The 24,990-nt window shown below is 35.6% G+C and overlaps 1 protein-coding gene across 1 annotated transcript in view; it reads left to right on the plus strand.

Annotated features, from left to right (window-relative positions):
• Window positions 1-24,197, plus strand: part of ZMAT1 (zinc finger matrin-type 1) — a 31,240-nt gene extending 7,043 nt beyond the window's left edge. The window contains exons 2-7 of the mRNA XM_054695638.1: window positions 4,596-4,702; window positions 8,511-8,612; window positions 8,690-8,864; window positions 10,458-10,526; window positions 19,638-19,737; window positions 21,469-24,197. Coding sequence (XP_054551613.1) covers window positions 4,596-4,702; window positions 8,511-8,612; window positions 8,690-8,864; window positions 10,458-10,526; window positions 19,638-19,737; window positions 21,469-22,786 — 1,871 coding nt within the window. The 3' untranslated portion in view covers window positions 22,787-24,197. The remainder of the gene's footprint in view (window positions 1-4,595; window positions 4,703-8,510; window positions 8,613-8,689; window positions 8,865-10,457; window positions 10,527-19,637; window positions 19,738-21,468) is intronic.
• Window positions 24,198-24,990: the final 793 nt, after the last annotated feature.

The following is a 24,990-nucleotide window of genomic DNA, read 5'->3' on the forward strand; positions in this document are numbered from 1 at the left end:
ATAATCTACTTATATTTTTTAACCTTAGCCCTCCTAACTTCTAACTAAATCAGATTAAAAAGTAGGTGAGCATTTGCCATGAATTTGGTGTATTCATCGTGGGGGAAGAAAACTGAGCTACTTATACCTAAATTATAAACAAGATAATACTTTAATTTGCTGAAGAATTTGACAGTAGCTTTAATGACTAAAACATTATAGTTGGCAATAGAAATGCTGTGTATGTTTTTGCAAAGAAATATTTTGGAGAGAACCAGCTCCAGGGTTAGGACATAGACAAGTAGAGGCACATAGTGAAACAGAAGAAATATTGAGACTGAATGTTTAGGCTCTAAAATTTGTATGAACTCTTTTATGTCTCCTGGTAGTCTTAAGACTTCGAAGCAGTTAAAATATTCATGTCCACTTTTACATGCCCCATCAAAATTTTGCTTCTGATATGTGTTCCTGTCTATAATAAATATTTTCCCACTGGTGACCATCAACCCATATATAGTCAAGTACAAAAGAAAATTCAGAAATAGAAATCAGAAAGGTAGTGTTACGTTCTTAGTCATACAGCTAGTTAATAGAGGTAAATAGAGGGATAAAGACTGTAATGCAGTTTCTCTCTACTGCTTTTTTATAACTTTTACTTCTTTTGGAATTAAGAATTACTATTAACCTATATTTAACAGCCAACCAATAAAAATACATTTCTTTTGTATTCTAATAAGGAAGAGAAGAAACATGGAGCTAGTGTAAAGAAGAAAAAGAAAGAGAAAAAATATAGGAGTCCCCATTCCTACCAGAAGCAACTCCCAATCCCCAGTTCTTTTCCAGAACACTTACTTTAGTTTCTGGTATGTAGTGAGTGCTCAGTAAACATTAGTTTCTGCCACAGCCAAAGTCATTTGCTCACCTGGCCCCTAATTTAATATTTACTCCCTGAGGTTTTTCTACTCACTAGGCCTTCCCCCTGAGACAGGCTGAAAAAGTGTGTACTATCAGCAGCTTCCTCTCCCACTTCACAATTGCCTATATAGGTCATTTGTTTCTGGGAATTAGAAATCATATCTCAAATAGTGGAGATGGGCTTAGAGAGGGGTCTAAAGGAACATTTTATTTAGTATTGCTTGCAAATCAGACATATTTCTTATATATACCATCCTAGAATGAAGTCTCTCATTCAACATAACTTGGGCTCTTTGGGGGGAGTAATATTGGTTTTCTGGGAATTAGAAATCATATCTCAAATAGTGGAGATGGGCTTAGAGAGGGGTCTAAAGGAACATTTATTTGGTATTGCTTGCAAATCAGACATATTTCTTATATATACCATCCTAGAATGAAGTCTCTCATTCAGCATAACTTGGGCTCTTTGGGGGGAGTAATATTGGTTTATACCATATATTTCAGTTATACAGACTTACATATCAACATCTATACATTATACTCAACACCAAAAATCTAGTTTCTGTCCATCACCACTTTTTAAGAACCAACTCTCAAGGAAATCTTGGTTGGACTTAGACCTAAACCCTAGCTCTGACACTAGCTGTGTGACTCTGAGAAAATTGTTTGACCTCTCCAAGGCTTGGGTATCACCTTTAGAAAGTAGAAGAGTATCACATTCATGTCTAATTTAAGGAAAACGCAGCTTGAGCAGTATTTAGCCATGTAGAATAGCCTCTAAAGAGCAATTTTCCATCATCTATAAGCGTTCTCAGTAGAAAGCCACCTTCCACAAAGCATTCTGTCAACAGATTGAAGATGTTAAACAGATTTTGAAGGAACAAAATGATTGGTAGAACCTAACTAGGTAAAATTTAAGCAGAACAAATATGTGTGTATATTGGGTCTATTTTTGGGGCCCAGAAACATTTCTATCTATATAACTATGTCCTGGAGGGTAGCGTTTAACTAGCTTTATGTGAAAAAGAAGTTTGTATTTTAGTCAAAAGTTAGCATGAGTGAAGCGGGGAGGGGAAGCAAATATTGTTTAAAAATAAACAATGATGCAAAAAATAATAAAAAATCATCAAAGCAAAATATATATATATATAAATAAAATAAAAAGTTAGCATAAGTCAACAGAGTCATGTAACCACCCCAAAATGGTAAAATTCTGACTATATTAATAGAAGAGAAATATTCAAAATAAGTATGTCTAACGCTATCAAACTATGGATTTTTAAATGGTTAAGACTAAATTTTATTTCATGGGATTTTTTGGGCCACAATTTAAAAAAATGAGATGAAGATATCATTTACTTGTTTGTTGTTATTGTGGCCTGATTAGGATGATTGTGTGTAGACTGCACTTTATGAATGGAAGGATGCAGGCAAACTAGAGAAAAGACGAAATCATGCTGTATGATGAAACTGGGGTTAATTTACAAAAAGGCTCAAGAAGAAGGGAAGGAATGAAGACCTCATGACTTTCTTAAAATATTGAAGAATTGCCATTTTAGAAGAAGGATTATACTTGTCATGACTTTGAGGAAGCTCTAGGATAGTGGTTCTCTAAGTGTGATCCTTGGACCAACAGCATCAGTGTCATCAAGGAACTTTTAGAAAATATATGTTCTTAGACTTTATTTCACCCCAGAACTACTGAAACAGAAATTCAGGGATGGGATCCAGTAATCTCTTTGTTTATTTATTCATTCATTCATTCATTCATTTATACATACAATCACTGGGTACAGTCAGAAGCGCGGGAGGGTGAGAGAATTCACCAGAGCCAGAGTGGGGAGCAGAGCAGGCAGAAGGATGGAAGTACACTGCTGAGGGGAGCAGCGGGCGGCAGGAGAGGTCTGTGCGCCATGTGGGACCCTCCTCCGGTGGCCGGGGAGCAGCCGGGGATCGAACCGGCGCTGCAGAGGCTGCAGGCAGCTTTGCAACCTAGTGCTCAACCGCTGGGCCACCGGGGAGGCCCCCAGTAATCTCTTTTGACAGTCTCCCACTGATTCTATTTGGTACACACTGAAGTTTGAGGTCCCCTACATTAGGAAAACAGATTTCAGATACAAAATTTGGCTACTAAAAAGATAACATTACTTCTCAACCTTTACTGTGCAACAGAATCACTTGGAAATCTTTAAAAAAAATAAAAATAAAATGTGACCAGAATCTCCTAGAGATTTGAGTTAATTGGCTTGTGGTAGAGTCTGGTTTTGTTGTTGTTGCTTTTTTTTTTTTTCTGTTCAATTAGTTCTTTTGTGTGTGTGTGTGTGTGTGTGTGTTTGTGTTGTTGCTTTTTGAGGTAACATTTGTTTACATTTTGTTGTTGATATTTTGGAAGTATAGGGTCCCCCTCCTTCAGATGTATTTACCCATAGCTCACCCACCACCAAAGCACTATTAGTCCACCATCGCAGTCCATTGTACTCTCTCCCCACTTTTCTTGCTCCTCTCCGTTCCCCTCCCGCTTTGTATGTGTTTTAAAAACAACCTAGGTGATTTTAGCGTGCAATTTGGGTTGAGAACCATCTTAGCAGAAGGTTGAACTAGGAGCATTAGGTTGGTTGTTTAAGAGATTACTAATGGACCTTTTTCTGGGCCTCCCTGGTGGTGCAGGGATTAAAGTCTCTAAACTATCAAGCCATCACCAGCCACTGTGGCATGAGTTTGATCCCAGGCCAGGGAGCTAACCCACATGGCACAGCAGACCTCTCCTGTCTAGCCTACTACTCTCCTCAGCAGTGTATTTCAGTAGATCTGCCTGTTCTGCTCCGCACTTTCTTTGGTGAGTCCTCTCACACACACACACCCCTGCACCTCTGGCCTACACCCCAGTTCTTGTATGCATTAGTAAATAAAAATAAATCTTTAAAAAAAAATAAAAACAGATTCTTAGGCCTCAGCCCTACAAATAGGTTTGTAGTGTCAAGGAATATTTTCTACTCCCTCCCTCCCTCCCTCTTTTCTTTCCTCCATCGCTCCCTCCCTTCTTTTCTGTTAGAGTAAGCATAGTTAACTTGATTAATACCATTCTAGATAACAACACCTTTATATTCAACTTTGTCACCAAATAGATATTGGACAACCATAATGTATAAAGACTGAGTCTGCGCTGTAGGGCATTGATTCCCAACATGGTTGATCATTAGAGTCATTTTTGGTTGGATTTGATCACTCAGATATTTTAATTTAGTATGCATGATTTAGAAAAACTGTGCATATGAGTTTGATGTGAAACCCCAATTAAGAATGGAGATTTACTCCTGAATTTTTTGAGAGTAGATTTAATTATATTTGAATTGATTAGGACAGCATGCCATTTAAAGAAAGACATATCTTTTTTAAGTACATTTTCATGTGTGTCACCACTCCAATATCTTTCATAATTTTAGATTTTTTTTCTGTTTTAATTTTTATTCTCTATAGTCAGAGTGTCAACACATTCATTATACCCACAAAAAAGTTTGCCATTGACAAGAAATATAGATGAAGTTATATTGGTTATAAGGTCAGAATTCCACTTACTGAATCAGGAACAGATTTGAGGTGGTGGTATATGAAATAATATATAGATGAAGAATGAAAATGATTCTTTTATCTATATTCCCTAGTGTGATTTACAGTCTCACTTTTCTGTATTTTATTCATAGATACAACTTGGAATAAACAGAAAAAGGCTGAACTTTTTACAGATAATTTTTGTAATGTATGCGGAGTGGTGCTGCAGTTTGAATCACAAAGAATTTCACATTATGAGGTAGGTTAAAATAATGGGAATAGCCTATAAAGTAGGTCTAATTGTAAGCAATAAATGTCATGTTATCTTCTTCGATTCTTAAAGGAATTCTGTGAAGTAAGTGATGTTATTTTTCTTTGATAGATGAGGAGACTTGCTCAAAGCAGTGCAGTAACTTTACCTCTTAAATCTAGGGAATTTGGGTTTAAACTCAGTCTTTTTTACTCCAAAACATGTTTTCTTTACTTCACACCATTCTGCCTCCCTTGTATTCATCAAATCACTATATTCTTCTTGTCCTTGTAGTAAACAAATATGAGGGAGGCATTGTAATGCTTGAATAGGAAACTATTAATGTGAATCAAGATATTATAGAACTCCAGATTCTTCTTTTACAGCAAAAGAAGACTGTAATAACAAAATGAACAAATCTTGCACCAGCTAGCACATGCTTTTAGATACAGAACCTTTCGCAGAATTCTGAAGCTGGAGGAGGGGATGTTTAATGTTCTTCCTCCCTTGGTTTATTGATTAGAAAATTCAGACCCAAAAGGGATAGTGATTCTCTGTAGCTAGTCATTGGTATGACTAAGCCTAAAAATGATTTCTTCTAATTTCATATCCGATGTTTTTTCCTTTCATTTGGCATCACCTCCCACTTCTGCATCAGATTATGAGCCATTGGATGTCTTTCATATCTGGTATTGGGCTTACCAGAAGTACTAGACAGATTTACTGTGAAGAAATAAAATGCCAGCTCTGCTTTTTAAAACACCTCATCCTGTTTCTCCTATTGCTATTCTTATAAACTATTTGGCAACTATTGATATTTCAGTCCTCATGGTGATCAGGAATCAACCACTATAATTACAGATAGACAAACTGTTGGCTACGGGTTGAAAAGACATAGATTCTAGACTTAACTCCATCACTGTTATATAACTCTGGGCAAAGTCACTTTACTTCTCTGAGATTCTTTCTTAAGCCTGCTAAGTCTCTCTTACCGTACTTGTGAGACTCAAATATGTGAGTGTGCCTTGTACATCCCCATACCTCATAGTTCAAGATTAAAGTTAATAAAGAGACACAATCATGTTTGTCTCTGTGATGATTGTAGTTGGAGTCATTGGAATTTAAATTAAAATAAAAGCTGTTTATGGGATTATGAAGTACTGTTCAGTGTAAAACATACACAAAATATGAAAAGTAAAAATCAATCATATCACTTGCAGGTAACCATCATTTAACTCCCTTTTGCTTATATCATTCCAGCATGCTTTCTGTACATACACAAACTGTCACACACACAAACACATTTACACATTTTTACAAAAGAGAATACTATTCCCTGAATAATACTGTGCTATGTTGTTTTATATTTACTTTTTCATGTTAGAGCATATTCTGGATAATTTGTCCTATCATTGCATCTTTTTCTTTTTCTACAATATTTTAATGGCTAAAAAGCATTGTATTATGTAATGGTATAGCATATTTTTAATTTAAATTTCAGTGCCATCTGTAAGTCTAGTGCTTAAGCTTGCTAAATCATCAAATCAACATTATATATTCCCATACATTTGAAAACATTTCCATACAAGTATTCTATTTAAAAAGGTGATATTTTTTCCCCTTCAGTATATAGCTTGGTTAATGCTGTCAGACTATCTCAATATAGTATTTATTGTACATATAAAATATAACAGTACTGCAGAAGTCTCTACATTTGTCATCTAGATATTTTCCCTTTATTTTCTTCTAATACCTTAGCATTTTTACTTCTATCTTAAAATGTTTAATGTGTCTAGTATTGGTTTTCAGATGTTGATAAAGGTAGCAGCCTTTTTTTTTTTTTTAAATACAGATAGCCAAGTGTTTCAGCTCTATTTATTTGACAGTCCATTCTTGCCTTACTGATGTACACAGACATATGTATGTATGTATGTGTATGTTTGTTTTGAGGCTGTTATTCTGTTTTGTTGTGTTGGTCTATTTGCCTGTCTCTATAATAAATTCTCCTCATTACTATAGATTTAAAATAAATCATGATACCTGGTAAGGAAAATTTATATGATACAAAATCATCATAAAGTTAAAAGACAAGTCATAGTTTGTGTAGTACTTATAACCCATATAATTAACAAAGGAATAGTGTCTAGACTAAGGACTATATATCAGTTGGAACAATAAACTACTCAATAAAAAATGGGAAAATAATATGAATGGGCCAGAGAAAAGATAGTTAACTTTACTTGTGATCGTACAGGAAATGTCAATTAAATTGATAATGAGCGATCTTATCAAAACCATCATGCTGGAAGAAATTAAAATCTGATAGCACTTAATAGTTCAAGAGAATATGTGAAAACAGAAACACTCATATATGCTGCATTTGGAAATGTAAACTTCAAAACATCTTTGGAGAGAAATTTTGTAATGCCTATTAAATTTGAAAGTCCTTATACCTCATAAACCAAGAATGTCATTTCTAGGTATCTATTTAAAAAAAAAAACTTTTAGACATGTGTATTAGGAAATATATTTACATGTGTTCAATGAATAGCTAAAGCTATTTATAATAGCTAAAGAAACAGAACATAACTGCTTCAGTAGGGGATTTGATGAATACCATATGGAATGGAATATTATATACCATCAAATACAAATGAAGTACAACTATATGTATCAATATAGGCAAATTTTAGAAATACAGTTATAAAAATGCTTAAAAAGAATAACAATGGAATTAGTGCATTTTCGTAAATTTTTAAAATGGCAATAGTATATAATACTATTTTATGGGTACATGCATACATAGTAAAGGATAAAAGGAAGTGATGCAAGCCAACTTAAGATAGTGGTTGCCTGGGAGGGGTGAGGAGAAAGAGATAATGGGCATGAAAAGAATAGGACTGTATTTTAAAAATTTTACCTCTTTTGAAAATGAGATCTGAAAGAAATACAGCAAAATGTTGACAGCTAGATGGTGGGTATAGACCAGCTATATTGTTTCCTGTACCCTTCTGTATGACACATATATTCCACAATTTAAAATTCTATAGAGAAAGTGATTAGTTCATAGTATGTGTTCAGGAACATTAGTTTCCCTTCTCCCTACACCACATTTTGGTTATTCTTATATAGTTTGTTATACATTTGTTCAAAGATTTCTCTAATATGCTTTTACCTAGGAGGATTAATTTCCTCACTTAAAAGAATTAGAGAAGTAGGTAGTACAGGGTTGAAACAACAGCTGAATGACATCATAAGGATTGTAGGCATTTTCTGTCTTTTGATGAATTAGCTTTTGTCCTCAAGATGCCCCCTAGCCCTAGATGATGGATGGAATGCTGACCTTTGCATCTTAATTCAAGAAACAGGAGAGAAGGAGGATAGACAAAGGGCCTACTCCTAGACTTTTAAGGAGGCTTCCCAGAAGTTGCACCCAACACTTTATATTGTAACTTGTTGGCCAGAATCCTGTCACATGATTCCATCTTGCCTAAAGTAGGACTGTAAATGCAGTCTTAACTGGGTGCATTGCCCTATATTGTGTAACTAAGGAAGAAGGGATTTGATATTGAGCAGCAACTGGAAGTCTCTGTCGAAACAAGAACCAAAAAGTTAGTGCCCTTTAAATTAAAACATAGTTCTCATTTTAGCTAAGATTTAGACATTTGAAAGCATGTACAATTCTTTCTTTGTACACTAGATCCCTCTATGTGAGATTAAAGATTAGATCACACAAGTGTGACCTCAAATTTAAAGAAGTAAATTTGGGATACTTCTGTTATTGAATAAATAAAGTCATAATTATGTCTTTTTTCAGAGTGAAAACCATGTTCAAAATGTTAGGTTTTATTTTCAAATGTATGGGGAACAAAATGAAGTGCCTGCTAAGAAAATGAAGATGCATGTTAGGAATTTTCAGGTGAGTGGCCTATGTTGATGTTCTCATTCTGTACGTGGAATTATTGAATCTTTCTAATAAGATTGTGCTTATTTTAGGTGCATAGGCATGAAGCAAGGGACAGAAACAAATTTTGTGATCTCTGCAACATGATTTTTAGCTCCCCAGTTGTTGCTCATTCTCACTATTTGGGGAAAGTCCATGCTAAAAAGCTGAAGCAATTTATGGAGGAGCACGATCAGGTGTCTCCATCAGGATTTCAGCCAACGATGGGTAAGATTACATTCAACTCTAGCTTCAGTGCCCGTTCTCTCTATCATTTTCCCCCCAACTCTGACATCCTTTTCTTTTTTCTTAAGCTAGAGACCTTAACTTCAGGGCAGTAACTTGATTCTTTTCCTTATGCCCAGTTAATCTCTTTCTGTGTCCTTGTCATTTAATATGGAGATTATAATTGCTACCTGTATTTTAAGAAATGTTATGAGCTCTCCTTTTCAGTTTATTTAATCCAAATAAAAGCAAGTTATTTGCTGTGCTGTTAAAAAGAAACAAGTAATCTGAGCTCTCCAGCTTCTAGTCAGATCATTAAATCTTAGCTCCTTCTTACTTCACTTTGGCATCTGTTTCATTTTTCTTCTTCTTCTTCTTCTTTTTTTTTTTTTCCTTTAGTACTCTCTAAAAGATTATCTCATATGTGTTCCAACCATTGTCTTCCAACAATGTAGTTATGGTGTAGCATTTCCTAACTGTAACTGTAAGCAAGAAATAAATAAGTTACAGACTCTCCTACCCTGATATCTCATTCTTTTCCACCTATGAATACAAAGAAAATGTACCACCAGCATTCAGTTAGGCTATTGAATGCTTATTTTGTGCTAAATCCCAATGATACAGAGAATTATAAAGCATTACCTCTTTTCCTCTTTCCAGAGTTGTTAGGCTACCAGTGCATATGAGATCTGAACCAAACCGCTCATCTCTGGCCTGAGGTGGCAGAGTACATCCTGGAAAATTCAATTTGTACTTTGAAAAGTGTGTGTGCTAGAACAAAAAATAAGATGATTAATCCTCTGAAATAAATACCACATTATCACTAGCTTCAATTCTTTAGGAATAAGGTATGCCTGGCATGGAAAATTAATCAACATGAAATTCAAACTCATAGTGTAAGCCTCAGCCAACTTTTTAATATATTGTTTTCCAATAAATGAGACCAGAATTATTTTTAAATTTATACTAGCCTTTCCAATTTTCATATATTTGGTTTTCTTCCCGTCAGCCTGATGAGGGACAGAATTAGTGTGCCCTAAAAGAGAAAGAGTCTTGTAAAGCTTTATCTTAAGTCCCCAAAATTCAGTTTGGTCTCGGAGAGGAAAGTAAATGAAAGAGCTCTGAAATAGGTGGAACCGTATAATTTTATAATGCTAAACAACTATATAGATTTTATTTTGATATAAAAAATCACAAATCTGAATTGAATAGATGTCTTACTGTGTTACTTAAGAAATATATCAACTTAGAAGGTGGTACCATCTATTTTTTACTGACAACAATTTCACGAACTATCTTAAGGCAGCGTTAATGCTTTCATTGATTCTTCAGATGAATTAATTAGGCAATGCCTGATGTTGAGCATTCCTTCTATTTTTGTTAGAGAAATTCAATGACAGACTTGTATACTAACTTCTATTCTTACAGAGGAAATTATTTTTAACCTGAGTACCTTTATCCTGCATCCCTGTGTGAAAAAAAAAAGTGTAAAGATAGTGAATTTTTAAAGAATTCTAAATTTTCCTAATATGTGATAATGAATGCAGCTCTAATAGCTGAGCACATGTTGATCACTTCTCATTACAATTATTTCAGCAGGCGTGCCTATTACTACTTCTGCGGAGTCAACTTTTCTGAAGCCCCATGCTGTCAAGCCTCCTCCAGGTGGGATTAAAGACAAGACCATGCCTTCCTCTTCCAGCAGTGATTTGGATTTGAGTAATCCAAACAAGTATTGCCAGCTCTGACCTGCTTCCTTTAATAGTTCATTAATAGTCCAACAACATTGTGTTGGGAAAAAGCACAAAAGAAATGAGCTAGGAAGACATTTGTAGAAAATGTAAGAGAGAAGCCTCTTCCAAAAAAATCAGATGCAAATGGTAAACAGTAAAAATATCCTAAAACTCTGTCACATGAAATTGACGTTTTACAAAACATACTGGCATATATATAATATATGTACATTAAAATATGTACATATATTATATATATATATATAATTTTACTGTTTGATAGTACCCATGAGATCATAGAATTTTAAGTGCATGAAGACTTCAGAGTCCATTTAGTTCTTGTTTGTTGGTTTTCAAGAAAATGAGGCCTATGAAGGTTTAGGTGATCTTTATTAATTACAGAATCAATATCGGTATTCCTATGGTTTCACATTATATCATATGTACATAAGGAACATGTGTCATGTGGTTGTATCGTTTAGTCACTTTAAGTGTCTCTTGGGTGCTAAGCTAGTTAATTATGGGAATACAAACAAGGATATACCATTTTCCCTGAAGGAGCAAGCATATAAAACTAGTTGGGTTAATACCATTTCATTGCTAGAGGTTACAGACATGGATCTTTGAGTACATATTTTTGATAACCAAAGGATGAAACATCATGGTTCAGAAAATCTTCATAGAAGAAGTATTTAATTGAGTTTGGCAGAAGTGGAAAGGAGAGAGTGTGAACAAAGGAGCTAAGGTAGAGTGGCAAAATTCAAGCACAGGAAAGATTCTGATCCTGACTGGAGTGATCCACTTGTTCTTCTAACCATATTTTTTTTTCCATTCCCCCCCCCTCCCCACAGGCATCTTCTCACTACTAGTGTATCCTATTCCCTCTTCATATTCTCTCTTCCTCCTACTCTTTTTCTCTTCCACTTACTGTTATTTTTTAGTTCTTTCTTTACTAGATCTTTCTGCTTCATGTGACAGTGTTCATTACTCCCTCCTTGAAACTATCTTCTTTGTCCTATGTAACTCCTCGTACTCTAGTTCTTCTCCTGTGTTTCTGTTTTCTTTTCTGGTTTCTTTGGGGGAATCTTTTTATAATTCATTACCTAAATATGTTCTAATGGTTCTATTCTTGAGCTTATTATACAAACATGATCTGGTCTATTTTCCTAATTTCCTCTCTCACCTGTATGCATATGACTTTTCTGTCAAGCTTTAGACTCATGTATCCAAATGACAGTTGCTATTTCACCTGGATACTCATAACTTTCAAATCTACTCAGTCCTCAGTCATTCAAAATAGAACACAAGGGACTATAGTGACGGTATGTCGGTGATGTTAGGGTGGGAAATTTTTATGGGGAGAAATCAAATATTGTACAAAAATAAACAACAATGTAAGAAATAAAAAAAGTTTGATTAAAAAAATATAAACATAATTAATTGTGACTCCCCCAACACCACCTCCTTCTCTTTCTCTAATAAAGCACCAAAACATGACTGTTTTACCTCCTGAATAATACTGTCTCCTTGTCTTCAGCCCTTTTCTTCCTGTAAAGGCCCTTAAAGTCTTTCCTAGAGCTTTGCTACTAAAGTGTGGTTTGTGGCCAACATCATAGGCGTCACTTGGAAATTTGTTACAAAAAAGAATCTTAGGCCCCATTACAGATCTACTGAATCAGAATCTGCATTTTAACAAGATCCCTAGGTGATTTGTATTCACAATATTTTTTGACAAGCATTGTTCTAGAATATTGCCACAACCACTCTCCCAAATATCCCTGCTGTTAGTTTTTGTCTACTCAAATCTGCCTTCCCTTTAACCACTAGAGTGTTTCATCTAAAGTATAAATCTCTCCATGTCATTCCATTGCTTGAAAATTCTTAATTGTTTCTCCATTTTTGAAGGATAAAATCTAAGCTCGATAGCTCTTTACTATCTTCTTCTTGCCTACTTTCTCCAATTTATCGCCTGGAAATACTTACTGCCATAATCTCTACGGGTCAGAACCTGCAAACTGCTCATGGTTTCTCGAGACTGTTAACCCTATTTCTTGTCTCTGTGCCCTTGTTCATGCTGGTATTCTGCCTGGACCCTCTTCATGTCCCTCTCCTCTTGACTAACTCCTACTCATTCTTTGACATGTTATTTCCTATTGCCCTGGAAGCCTTTTTACTTCCTTTAAGACTTCTGTGCTTTCTTGCCCTGCATATCTCATTATCTCTCCATTGTTGTTGTTTCCCAGTAGAATGTAAGGTCTTTGAGGGAAGTCACTTCCTCCAGCTCATCTATATTTCCAGTGCTAGTAATAAGAACTGGTAAAGAATAGGCCGGTTTTGGTAGAGATTAGTTAAATATATGAATCAGTGAACTATTAATCTTTATTTATTGAGTGCTTACACTGTGTTTGTACTGTTTCAGTTTACTATATAATGTGATTTAATATATCCCCAAAAGTTACATAGAGATCTGTGTTTTTTTCTGAAATTTTGAGGATTATTGGTTTAGGCAGATGTAGAAATAGAAGTGGTAGGACTTCTGAAAGTGGTAGGTGTTCGGTGAAATATCAGACTTCCACTTGCTGGGATGTGGGTAGTAGCTTCTAGATTAGAAGCATTTTTAGGTAAGTTGGAATTGAGTCAGCTGTGAGAATTGTATGTACTGGTTACTTCTGAAGGGAGTTAAGCATTTCAGTTATTAGAATAAGAAGAGGAATTGGTCATAGTTTTCACTTGGCCAGGGAGGGGATGCTTATCAGCATAATTGAATCCAATGATTGAAGTAATTTTACACTAGCTTCTGAAGCTAGATCTCAAAGAACAGATTTTTCAATCTTGCCTTGGTTGGTCCACTTTGAGAACAGAAAACATTTGAAGATTAAAAAATAGATGGAAAATATAAACTAGCAAATGGGAATTTCAGAGAACAATAACAGCAAAAGTCCATATTATAAGTAAGTGGTAAGACAAAAACAGTTTAACATGTGCCACCTTGGCTACTTCACCCTTTACCCTTTTTCCCTTCTTTCTGCCTCCTTTTCCATCTGCTATTGTTAATATATGTTTCTACTCCGTCTAATCTCTGTCTTTTTCTTCATCATTCTCACTGCTTTCTTCATGTCCCTCATCCAGCCCAGATCTTATTAGCACAGGAATGGCTACCATAATGATATGGAACTAAAGTATGTATGTATTTTTTATTTATTGTATTTGTTTTGTTTCTCTTACTAATTTCTAGCCCCATTATTGCACTTAGATGTCTCACCTTCGCCTGTAACTCAACATATCTAAAATTGAGTTAATAATCTGTAAAACCAACTTGACCATCCCAAGTATTCTGTCTTTGCCCGTATTACCACTATGTTCTAATAAGTCACCTACACGTGAATTTTGAGGGCATCTTTGACTACTTAATTCTTTATATCCTATGTATAGAAAGTCTTGTCAAGTCTTCCTACAAATATTTTTCCTTTCTGTATTCCTCCACTACATTTCCACTATCGTAATCTCACACTTTAACGCTATAGTAACCTTTTATAAGATTTTTCCTATATCTCATTGTTATTCTCTCACTCTTAGTAACAAGATTTCAACCCTGCATCAGTACTTTTACATTGAGGATACTGGGTGATGTTATGGAAAGTTATGTAAGTCTAGAAATTGACTACCTTTACAGAGTCTTGTCATCCAGGACTTTTATTTCTATGTAATCTTTTTCCTTTGCTTTCCCCTTAGCAATCATTTATAAACCTGCACTTCCACTGTTTTAACCTCCCCCTTCTCACACCCTTCAACAGTCTTATTTATTATTTCAAGAAAAATTTGGACGCCAAATATGGATTGCCAAGTATTTTGCCTTAAATCATCCCTTAACCCAGAGTTACCCTTTAATTGCTATACTTTCCCTAACCTCTTTAGCCCAGTTTTTTTTTTTTTTTTTGGAGGGGCCATGAGTTTGCATATTTGTTCTTACTGGTTTCAAAGTTACTTACTCTCCACTCAACTGCCATTCAATGACACACATTCCCCCAGCCTTCCACACCACCACTCCACTGACAGTACTCCTCACAGGTTCATAGTGACCTCTAAATTTCTAAACCCAATGGACATCTTTACTCCATTCACTATTCATTCCTCTTTAAAAATCTCTACTTTCTCAGCTTTTTTGGCATCACTCTCTTCTATTCATTCTTATAACTCTGTCCTTTACTTCCTGGCCTTTTCATAAGTCCCCTCTCCTCTTCCCAGCTTGAAGAGTAGCACTGTCCATGATTTTATCATTGTGTTATTCATAGGCCTACCTATACATACATTGTCCTCAGGACATCTCATCCACTTTTTTTTTTTTAAGATTTATTTATTTATTTATTTATTTATTTATTTATTTATTTATACAAACACTGGGTACAGTCAGAAGCGAGGGAGGGTGAGAGAATTCACCAGAGCCAGAGCGGGGAGCAGAGCAGGCAGAAGGATGGAAGTACACTGCTGAGGGGAGCAGCGGGCGGCAGGAGAGGTCTGCGTGCCATGCGGGATCCTCCTTCAGTGGCCGGGAGCAGCCGGGAATTGAACCGGCGCTGCAGAGGCTGCGGGCAGCGTCTCAACCCAGCGCTTAAAGGCTGCGCCACCGGGGAGGCCCTCATCCACTTTTGACTGTTAAATTAATCCCATCCTCTGGCTTCTCCAAAATCTCTCTGACCAATCTTCTGCCTTTCGGACTCCTATTATCTAACTGCCTGTTGGATGCCTTCATATGAAAGTCTCAGTAGATATATCAAGACTCTGTGAGTTAAACTCAGACTCATTATTGTTTACTCAATCACTGTCTAAGACAACATTTCCTTGTGAAGTTCCAGTTTCAATTAATAGGATCACCGTCCACTCACTTGCTAGAATTCTGAGAGTTATTTTGGACTCCTCTAGTCTTCCTTCTCACTTATCTCCCAGTTCAATCAGTCACTAAATTTTTCCAGTTTTAACCCTAAATACTTTGCCAGTTTCCCTGCTCTACTTTGCCCCTAATGTGACCTTTCTATCCCACAGTCTTCTTATCTCTTACCTGATGTAGTATACTTACCTTATGATTGTGGTCTTTTTAACTTCCAGACTTGCTCCTCTCAAATTCATCCTCCATATTGCAGCCAGAGGAGAAATTTCTCTAAAACACACAGTTGACCCTGTCGTCTCTTACTTCAACAACTTCAGGGTTTCCCAACACATAGAATAAAAAAATATAATTTCTTTAATTTAACATATGTTTCTCATCTGACATCTTTTCCCCCTTCCCATCTCATCCTTTCATATTTTATTCTGTAATTCCAAATTTTAAGAAATTCTTGTAAACATTTCTGTACTTTTTAAAATACAGAATTTCCTCTGCTTGCAATGCACTTCTCAACTCTTTTCATCAAGTTAACTGTTTTTCATCCTTCCAAGATTAGCTAAGGTATCATCTCTTCCAGCAGCCTTCTTTTTTTGGCTAAGTGCCTCTGCTTCTTTGAACTTCATTACCCCTTAAACATACTTCTGTTACCTTTTTTACCAAATAAGATTGAAATCCTCTGTTCATGTATCTGTTTATTATTTGGACTTGTAAGCAGTCTGCCAACTATATTTCTCTTGGATCCCTAGTATCTAGCATGATGCTTGGTGCTGCATAAATGCTCAGTGTTTATTGGACAGATGATTTGAATTCAACATGTCATGCTCATTTCTGTCTCTCCCATACCTGATAGTGTTGACATCCTCTGGAATGCTGTTATCTGTTTTCCTTATTGTCCAAATGCTTCTTATCCTCCAAGATCTATCATAACTTCCCTTACTGCTCTAGCTTTTGGTACTCTCCCCTTCTTCTGATTTCTCATAGGTTTTAATCATTAGCTTTTGAATCAGTCATAGCCCCTTAGCTGAGTTAGCCTCCTTGAGACAAGGGCTTATATTTTATTCTGCAATATCCTTCTCAGTGCTTTACATGTTAACTAGTACATATTTTTTTTACCAGTAACATTTGCTAATTGTTTATTGAAAGATGGTGTCTTACAGAGGGGCAAACATAAATTCAGAGATATGTTTGAAGTAACTTGGTCAGTTGTACCACCGATTCTTCAGATATTCAATGAAAATAATGCTATGTCACAAGCTTTTCTAAAAAGATCAAGTAAAATAGCATATACAGTATCCATCACAGAATGGGTCATCAACAAATCTTATTTTTTTAAATATTTTGTTTTCCTGTCATAATTTTAGAAAATATATATTGTACATTTTCTATTTTTCTTCATAAGCTAAATCCCACATTAAGTTGCATTTTTGCTTACATGTAACCCTCAAACTATTTTTCCCATTTAAGATATTAGACCAGTGATTCTCAACCTTGACTACATATTAGAGTCGTGTAAGGAACTTTTGGAAATCCAAATGCTTAAGCTATCCCTTGAATCAATTAAATTAGAATTTTTGGACCTACACATTAGTGTGTTGTTTTTTCTTTCTTAACCCCCAAGTGATTCCAATATAGAGCCAAGATTGAGAAACATAATGTTAGAGTATAGAGATTTATATTTCCCCAACCTATGCTTTCAAAACTAAGACCTTAGTCCATAAAGTTATGAGATAGCACTATGATTATGAGAAAAGTGAACCCTGTGAGTATTAAGTTATAGAAGACTCAGACAGATGCATGATATACAGAAGCTTGAGTTTCTGCATGAAGTCAGAACCAAGGATTCGTGGTGGTGCTGAGGACATCAAAGCTGGACAAGACAGGACCAAGAAGCTGACTCAGATAGGAGAATAGAGAGAGTAAAAGACATAATCGAAGCAGGTCCCAAGAGGATATGCCAGGAATTTTGATCTTGCAGCCAATAAACAGGCTTCATATCTTCACAGAAAACATTCTTATATATTACACAATTTTATATATTATTTCCTGAAGTATGTATATCCTAGAAAAAAGATCAAGAATAGCAGTGTATGAAGAAGACAAGGGCTAAGGTAATAATAATCAGACACTGGTTCCAGAGCTGCCTCTGGATTTTTCACATGTGAGCTGCAGCTTCTGTAATGCCCTATATTCCCTCTATTAGAATATTCTGGAGGAACTGAGGGGAACATTCTATGTAATATACTTTATAAGCACTGAAAAATATGTAAAACCTGTGATAAATGATCTGAATTTATTCTCATAATAAAGACCATTGGCTTGATAATACCATTGCCAGGACAGTGGTGCTTAACAATGGCTAGACAGGAATGTCCTATAGAATGTTTTCAAAAAAGTAAGAAAGCCTGGTTCCCACACCTATAGGTTCTGATTTAATTGGTCTAATTTGGAACTTAGCATGAATATCTTTAATGTTCCTTATTGTCTGTATGGTTCTAAAGTAAACAGCTTTAAGAACCACTAGTCTGGAGGAAACTAGGGTTCCTGCTTATCTTGCATAACTTGGGTGCCCTCAAAGTATAAAGTTTGGTCAAGAGAATTCAGCCTTAATTTCCACACCTGCTAAGTAAGGATAGTATTAATTTCCCGAAAAGCGTTGTTGTGAGAATGCATAGGCCTGGATTTAGCTTTTAGCTTTGCAGGAAGTCCAGAATCTTCAGAGTTGATCAACCTCAAACCAAACCACAAACAAACTTGGAAGATGTTCATAAATGATCAAGGAATTGGACAGGTACTCCCTTAGTGTGAAACTGTGAATCATGTTTTCCAGGGGATCTGTGTTTTTAACTAACACTCCAGGTGATTCTTAGAAAAGTCTAAGAAGCATTGTAGTTAATACACTGTCATTCTACTATTGATTTACAGTAGGAGGAGATATATATATCTTTCCATTTCCCGAAGTGTCTTTTTTTCTAAGTGTATCGATCATCAAAGGTATCAATATGCAAAACCAAATTATAGTCAGAAAGTGACCTGGGAGCATGAAATCAGAGCACATGGAGAGAAGATAATTTTGCAGGAATCATTCATTCAAACTTTGGCATAACCTGCTGAGCTCTCCTCGACCTACAATAGAGTATATGTCAGTAGTGAGTACAGTTCTCATGTTCAAAGTCAGCATCTTTCTTTCTCCTTGACAGTAGTCTCCTGTAAATTTTTTGAATAATCTTAGCTTGGATAAGGCCAATACACTTGGTAATGATGAATTTCACATCTAAATGATTAAGTTGCTGTTTGATTTAAAACATGACAACCTAGATTATCCCTAAAATCCCTGTAGCCACCAAGTTTATTGCCTGTTTTTTAGGTTGAGATTGTTTTTATATTTGCCTTATAAAATGTATTAATTTGCTTCTTTTGATGAAATAAAAAGTGGGAGGATGATGAGATTAAGAAAATAAATATAATGTACTCCCTACTTCCAATTCTACCCAAGAAGCAGAATAGGGAGGTAGCTGGTATACCAGATACCAGAATAGGTATATCTATTCTGTAGTTCTTCACTCTTTTGAAGTGGTAACTACTAGTTTTGTTTTAGAATTTTGCTTTCAGCTTTTCCCTTGAGAGTGGGGCTCACTGATCCTCTCTCCTATCTAAAATCAGTCTGTGGAAATTACTTTCGGTAAACTAATGCACTACAGTGATTTTCAGGTAAGAGTAAAAAAAATGATTTTATTCATCTTTAATATTTTGGAATGTTTCAGGTTTTGGTTGGGTAGGAAAAATTAGGGTCAAACAAAAGAGGTTGGTTGAGGGATTCAGAGGCAAAGGTTTGTTGGGAATGCTAAATTTGAAGTGGTGCTGCACTTCCACAAAACAACCATCAACAGGCAGATACTGATGTCATAGGACAGAGACCAAGACTAGAGGAGCAATGTGGTATAGTGTAAAGAAATCTGGGCTTTCATTTAAGAACATAGGTTCTGAGAAGCTAGCTGTGTTACTAACGGTCTCTGACTTTGACCAAGTCATTTATCCTTTCTGGGCCTTATCTTTAATTTAGGAAAGTTCAAGTAGATGATCTTTAGTAAATTCTTGCCCAGCTATGTGACTCAAAGTATATCCATATTTACCTTCTTAATTTGAACTTTTTTGTTTTTCCAGCATTTAGTACAAGAACCTACGTTTGTCATATTTGTAATATCACCTTTACATCTTTAGAAATGTTTCGGTCTCATATGCAAGGAAGTGAGCATCAAATTAAGTAAGTATTTTTGCCCAAATGCTCCTATAACACCAAATATAAGGAATTCTTTCAAGTGTTCTTGCATATATTTTACAAACTTTCTAGACATTAATTTCCCTATGAGTTGATCCTGGGTGTGGTTTGTGTTATTTGTAACATACTGCATACTAGTAGCATGTCCCTGGGCAGTTCTTTAGCTATGATGGTGTAACTGACAGAACTGGTTACCTGGCAGCCCTACTGACCAGACAGCATAGTTCTCCTTTGGAAAGATGCTACAGGATCATTGTCAGGCTAACCATACAAATCCAAACAATCCCTGGAAGGCTAGTTTAGGTCCAGGAATTCAGTGCTCCACTTATTCTTCCAGTGAGGTACAGTGATTAAGAACAAAGGTCTTGCTGTTAGACAAAACTGGATTGGAAGAGCAGAATCCCTCTTTCTACCAAGTAAGTAACATTGGACAGCTCTAATATAAAGTGGTTATTAATGAACTATAATATGTACACGGTGTTTTGCTTGGCATGTAGTGGGGTAATGAATGTTTACTTCATTCTGTGCTATTATTTTAAGAAGAGTGAACAGAAAATTGGGGACTAGCTAAGTTGCAGGACAGAGGGGCATTAAGCTATTTTATATTTGATTTGTTGCACTTAAAACCATAGGATTTCTGTCACATTATTTTCTAGCAGAAAATATTTACTATTGAATCTGAATACTTAGGAAATAAATTGTCTTATGCACCAAATTAACATTCATCTAGACCTTTTTTTTTTTTTTTTAATCTCAGGGTTCCATTACATTCATAGATCTGTACAATGAACTAACTATAATCAGAACTTTAACAACAATGTGGCATTCTAATCAGACCATCTTCAGGGCATTAAATAATATTGGTCCTTTACCACATATCTCAGTATGCCTTATAATTCAAGTACGACAGCAGTATCAGATATGTCTTCTTTTTTCCCTATCCCTTTCATTCTAGACCTGAATAAAAAAAATTGTGTAAAAATTGTGAGGTACTTGAGAGTTGCCTGACTATCCCTGCAGCTTCTTTGTAACATTATCAAAAAAATCATGATTGGCCTCCCTGGTAGCATAGGGGTTAAAGTCTCAGTGCTGTCAAGCTATTGCCAGCCACTGTGGCATGAGTTCGATCCCCAGCAGAGGAGCTAACCCACATGGCACAGCAGACCTCTCCTGTCTCGCCCACCGCAGTGTATTTCAGTAGATCCACCTGTTCTGTTTCTGGCGAATTCTCTCATCCCCTGCATTTCTGGCCTGGACCTCAGTTCTTGTATGCATAAATAAAATAAAATCTTTTTAAAAATCATGATTAATAGCTTTTATTTTGAGATAGACTTTAAAATATTTTCAGGGGACTCCTTTCTGGTGCAGGGGGTTAAGCACTGCACTATGAAGCAATCCAGAGCCTCTGCAGCATGAGTTTGATCCCCGGCCAGCCAGGGAGAAACCCACATGGCGAGGCAGACCTCTCCTGTCTTGCCTGCTTCTCCCCTCAGCAGTGTATTTCAGTCAGTCTGCCTATTCTGTTCCCCACTCTGTCTCTGGTAGATCCTCTCACTATCCCTTTGCATCTCTGGCCTGTACCCCAGCTGTTATACGCATAAATAAATAAATCTTTAAAAATATTTTCAGCTTTTATTTTCAGACTAATCTTTATGAAAACAGAGAGAGTATTCAGAGTAATTGAGTAACAAGAACTGTCTACTGTCTTCTTTGCAGAGAATCCATTGTTATTAATCTAGTGAAGAATTCAAAGAAGAAACAAGACTTTTACCAAGATGGATGTGCAGATTACATCAGAGTGCAGAAAGCTAGAGGACCAGACCTTAAGACTTTCAGAAAGATGGAGGAGAATTCTTTGGAAACCCATGCATACAGAGAGGTAGTCAATTGTAGACCCAGACATAGAATATATGAACAAAGACTTCCATGTGAGTCTTTTCAGACACACCCAGGACCATACAATTTTTCACAAATAGTAGAAAACCAGTTACCTCATTACTTACCAGTTCATTCAAAGAAGACATATGATTCTTTCCAAGATGAACTGGAAGATTACATCAAAGTACAGAAAGCCAGAGGACTAGACCCAAAGATTTGTTTCAGAAAAATAAGAGAGAATTCTGTGGAAACACGTGGGAACAGAGAAGTTGATTCTGGGTCCAGACAAAGAATATTTGAGCAAAGCTCTTCATTTGAGACTTCCCAGTCTTACCAACAACCATATAATATTTTACCAGTGGACAACCAGTTACCTCATTGGTTACCAGCTCATTCAAAGAGGTCAAATGACCCTTTCCAAGATGAATTGGAAGATTATATCAAAGTACAGAAAGCCAGAGGACTAGACCCAAAGACTTGTTTCAGAAAGATAAGTGATAGCTCTGTGGAAAACCATAAGTATAGAGAAATGGTTGATTACAAACCCAGAATGTGTGAGCAAAGATTCCAATCATTTGAGACTTTCCAGATGCACCCAGGAACATACAATATTTCACAAGCAGTGAAAAACCAGTTACCTCAGTGCTTACCAGCTCATGACAGCAAACAGAGACTAGATTCTGTGACCTATTGTCAATTCACCAGAGACTATTATCCAGATAAACCAGTACCCCTGAGCCTTAGTCAGCAAGAAAATAACTCTAGCCCAAACAGTGTAGAATCTGAAGTTTATAAGCACTTCTCGTTAGAAAACAATACCAATCACCATCAAGAAGGTCATAAACACAGACATCAGAAAAGAAGAATGCACCTGGAGGAAGGCGAAGAAAGGCCAGAGAAGGAGCAGTCCAAGCATAAGAGGAAAAGGAATAATGAGGAAACAGATCTACACAAAGACAAGAGCATCCGACAAAGGGAAAAAGAGGGAAATAAATGCAGTGTCAGTTCAGGAAAGCTGAAGCATAGAAAAAAGAAAAAAAGCCATGGTGTAAACTCTGAGAAGGAAGAACGTAAGCACAGGAAAGAGAAAAAGAAATCTGTTGAAGAAAAGACAGAAGAAGAAATGCTTTGGGATGAGTCTATTCTTGGATGTTGACTTTTGGATAAATTAAAGAAATAGGTTAATAATATGGATTTAGGGAAACAAGGAAGAAAACAGGAAGTGGATACAGTGAGTGTCAGTTCAGAAAAGCTTGGTCTTTTGTGTACAAATTGAAGTTGAATCAAAAGAAGCAACAAACAAGCCTAATAAACCTATTCTCTGAGAGAGAGCAACATAAGAGAAAGGGGAATGTTTTGAAGAAAAGACTGAAAAGTCAATACTTTAGGATTAGTCTGATCTGGGAATTTGAACTTTTAGTTTCGATTCCTTAAGGTTGAAACTAAAGAAATCAGTTTAGAAAATGTATTTAGACAAAAAACTAGCATGTGATGGAGAAGAGGGCAATACTTAATGTCAGTTCAGGAAAGCTTTGTTTCGTGTGTATAAATTGAAAATTAATTGAAGAAACAAAGAAAACATCTAGATTCCGAGAAAGAACAACATAAGAACATAAGAGAAAAGGAAGCATGTCAAACAAAAGGCAGAAGAGTCAGTGTTTTAGGATTAGTCTGTTATAAGAATTTGAACTTAATTTTGATTCCTTAAGGTTGAAACTAAAGATATCAGTTTAGAAAATGGATTTTGACAAAGAGCACCCAGTGGAGAAAAGGAGAGGGGAAGACGCCCAGTGTCAGTTCAGGAAAGCTTAGTTTTTTGTGTGTACAAATTGAAATTGAATTGAAAGAAGAAACAAACAAACCTAAACATCTGAGAAAGACAACATACTCAACATAAGAGAAAAGGAAACCCGTTGAAGAAAGATTGAAACACCAATACTTAGGGATGAGTCTGTTCTAGGTATATGAACTTTTGATTTTATTTCTTTAAGGTTGAAACTGAAGAAACAGAGTTTGGTTTCATCAATTTCATGTTACTTGAATTTTCCTAAATGGACAGTTATTTTAAGCTCTTAAAAAAGCCAAGTGAAGTAAAAGTATTCAGTATGCCTTTTCCTGAAATTACTGTTCATTTTCTTTAAAAAGAAAAATTACATGTTCCTTACACATAATGTAATTTCCCTTAGTGAGATTGTCTCTATTTCTATTCATCAACTTTCTGTGATAGTGAATTATTTACCCATGGGAGATAATTTATTTTAAATGAAAAAATTACCAGGCATTGCAGAATCCATTCCTTGTTTGAATGGGTTTGTGTTAATGTTGATGGTTAGTATTTTATTGTTATGGTTGTCATATGTTTATTTATGTCTCTTGGTTTTCCCCAAGAAAAATGTATGAAACAAGTTAAACTGGTCTTTTTGTTGCTGTTAAATCTAATTTGCAGTGTATTTTTGTATTTTCTAGTTCTTAAAGTGGAAAATGAAACTGTCTATAATAAGCTTAGATGATATATAGTTTTAAAAAGTTCTCAAAAAGTACTGATACAAAACAAAATCAGTCTATATTCTGGAAATGTTTATATTATATTAAAGTGTTTTACTTTCTACATATTGTTTTATGTAAATGGTTGTTTCCCATCCAAAGGTGATTTTATATTGGGAGTGAGGTAGGAAATAATTGAAAAGTTTGCATCTCTAATTTTATATCTTCAGTGATCTACTTACTGGAAGCTGATACTCATACTTGAGCTCATTTTTAAGTTAGAAAAAATATAAGTTAACAGTTGAAGCTGAAAAAGGACCAATATCTAAGTGGGAGAGGGCTGTGAAGGTGTATTACTTTTAGATTATTTCATCTTGATTTTGATTTTTTTTTTTTGTTTTGGTGCTCCCTTTTTTGTGCTAAGCACCTTCTGTAAGCATTTGAACATCACAGTGGTATAGCAAAAGAGTAATAGCTTAGGAATCCAAATCCCAGGATTCTCAGTTGTAATATGAAGTTGCTGTGTGACCTTGTGTGAATACGTACACACCAAAATGCAACGTGGTGTCATCAGAAATAGGAAAAATAGGCCAGAGTATATCCTTGACATGTTAGTCCTATCAAAAAGGTAAGTAAATTTAAATGGTGATGTACATTTAGGCAAGGCATTTATTAATTGTTTTTTCTTTGAGATTTGAATAAACTGGTAAGTATGGACTGAAACATGATTGGTTTATACCTAGTGAAATGAATAGTCCAAAAGGGAGTTAGATGGTCCTTATTAACTTTTCTTCCTTGAAACTGTTGGTAGAGGACTGTTTGGTGCTATAGTATCACTTCCCCTCTTTCTAACGCATCTGATGTACTGGTGAAAAG

This window comes from Talpa occidentalis, unplaced genomic scaffold (genome assembly GCF_014898055.3).
Source record: "Talpa occidentalis isolate TD23 unplaced genomic scaffold, MPIMG_talOcc4v2.1 talOcc4.15, whole genome shotgun sequence".
NCBI lineage: Eukaryota > Metazoa > Chordata > Mammalia > Eulipotyphla > Talpidae > Talpa > Talpa occidentalis.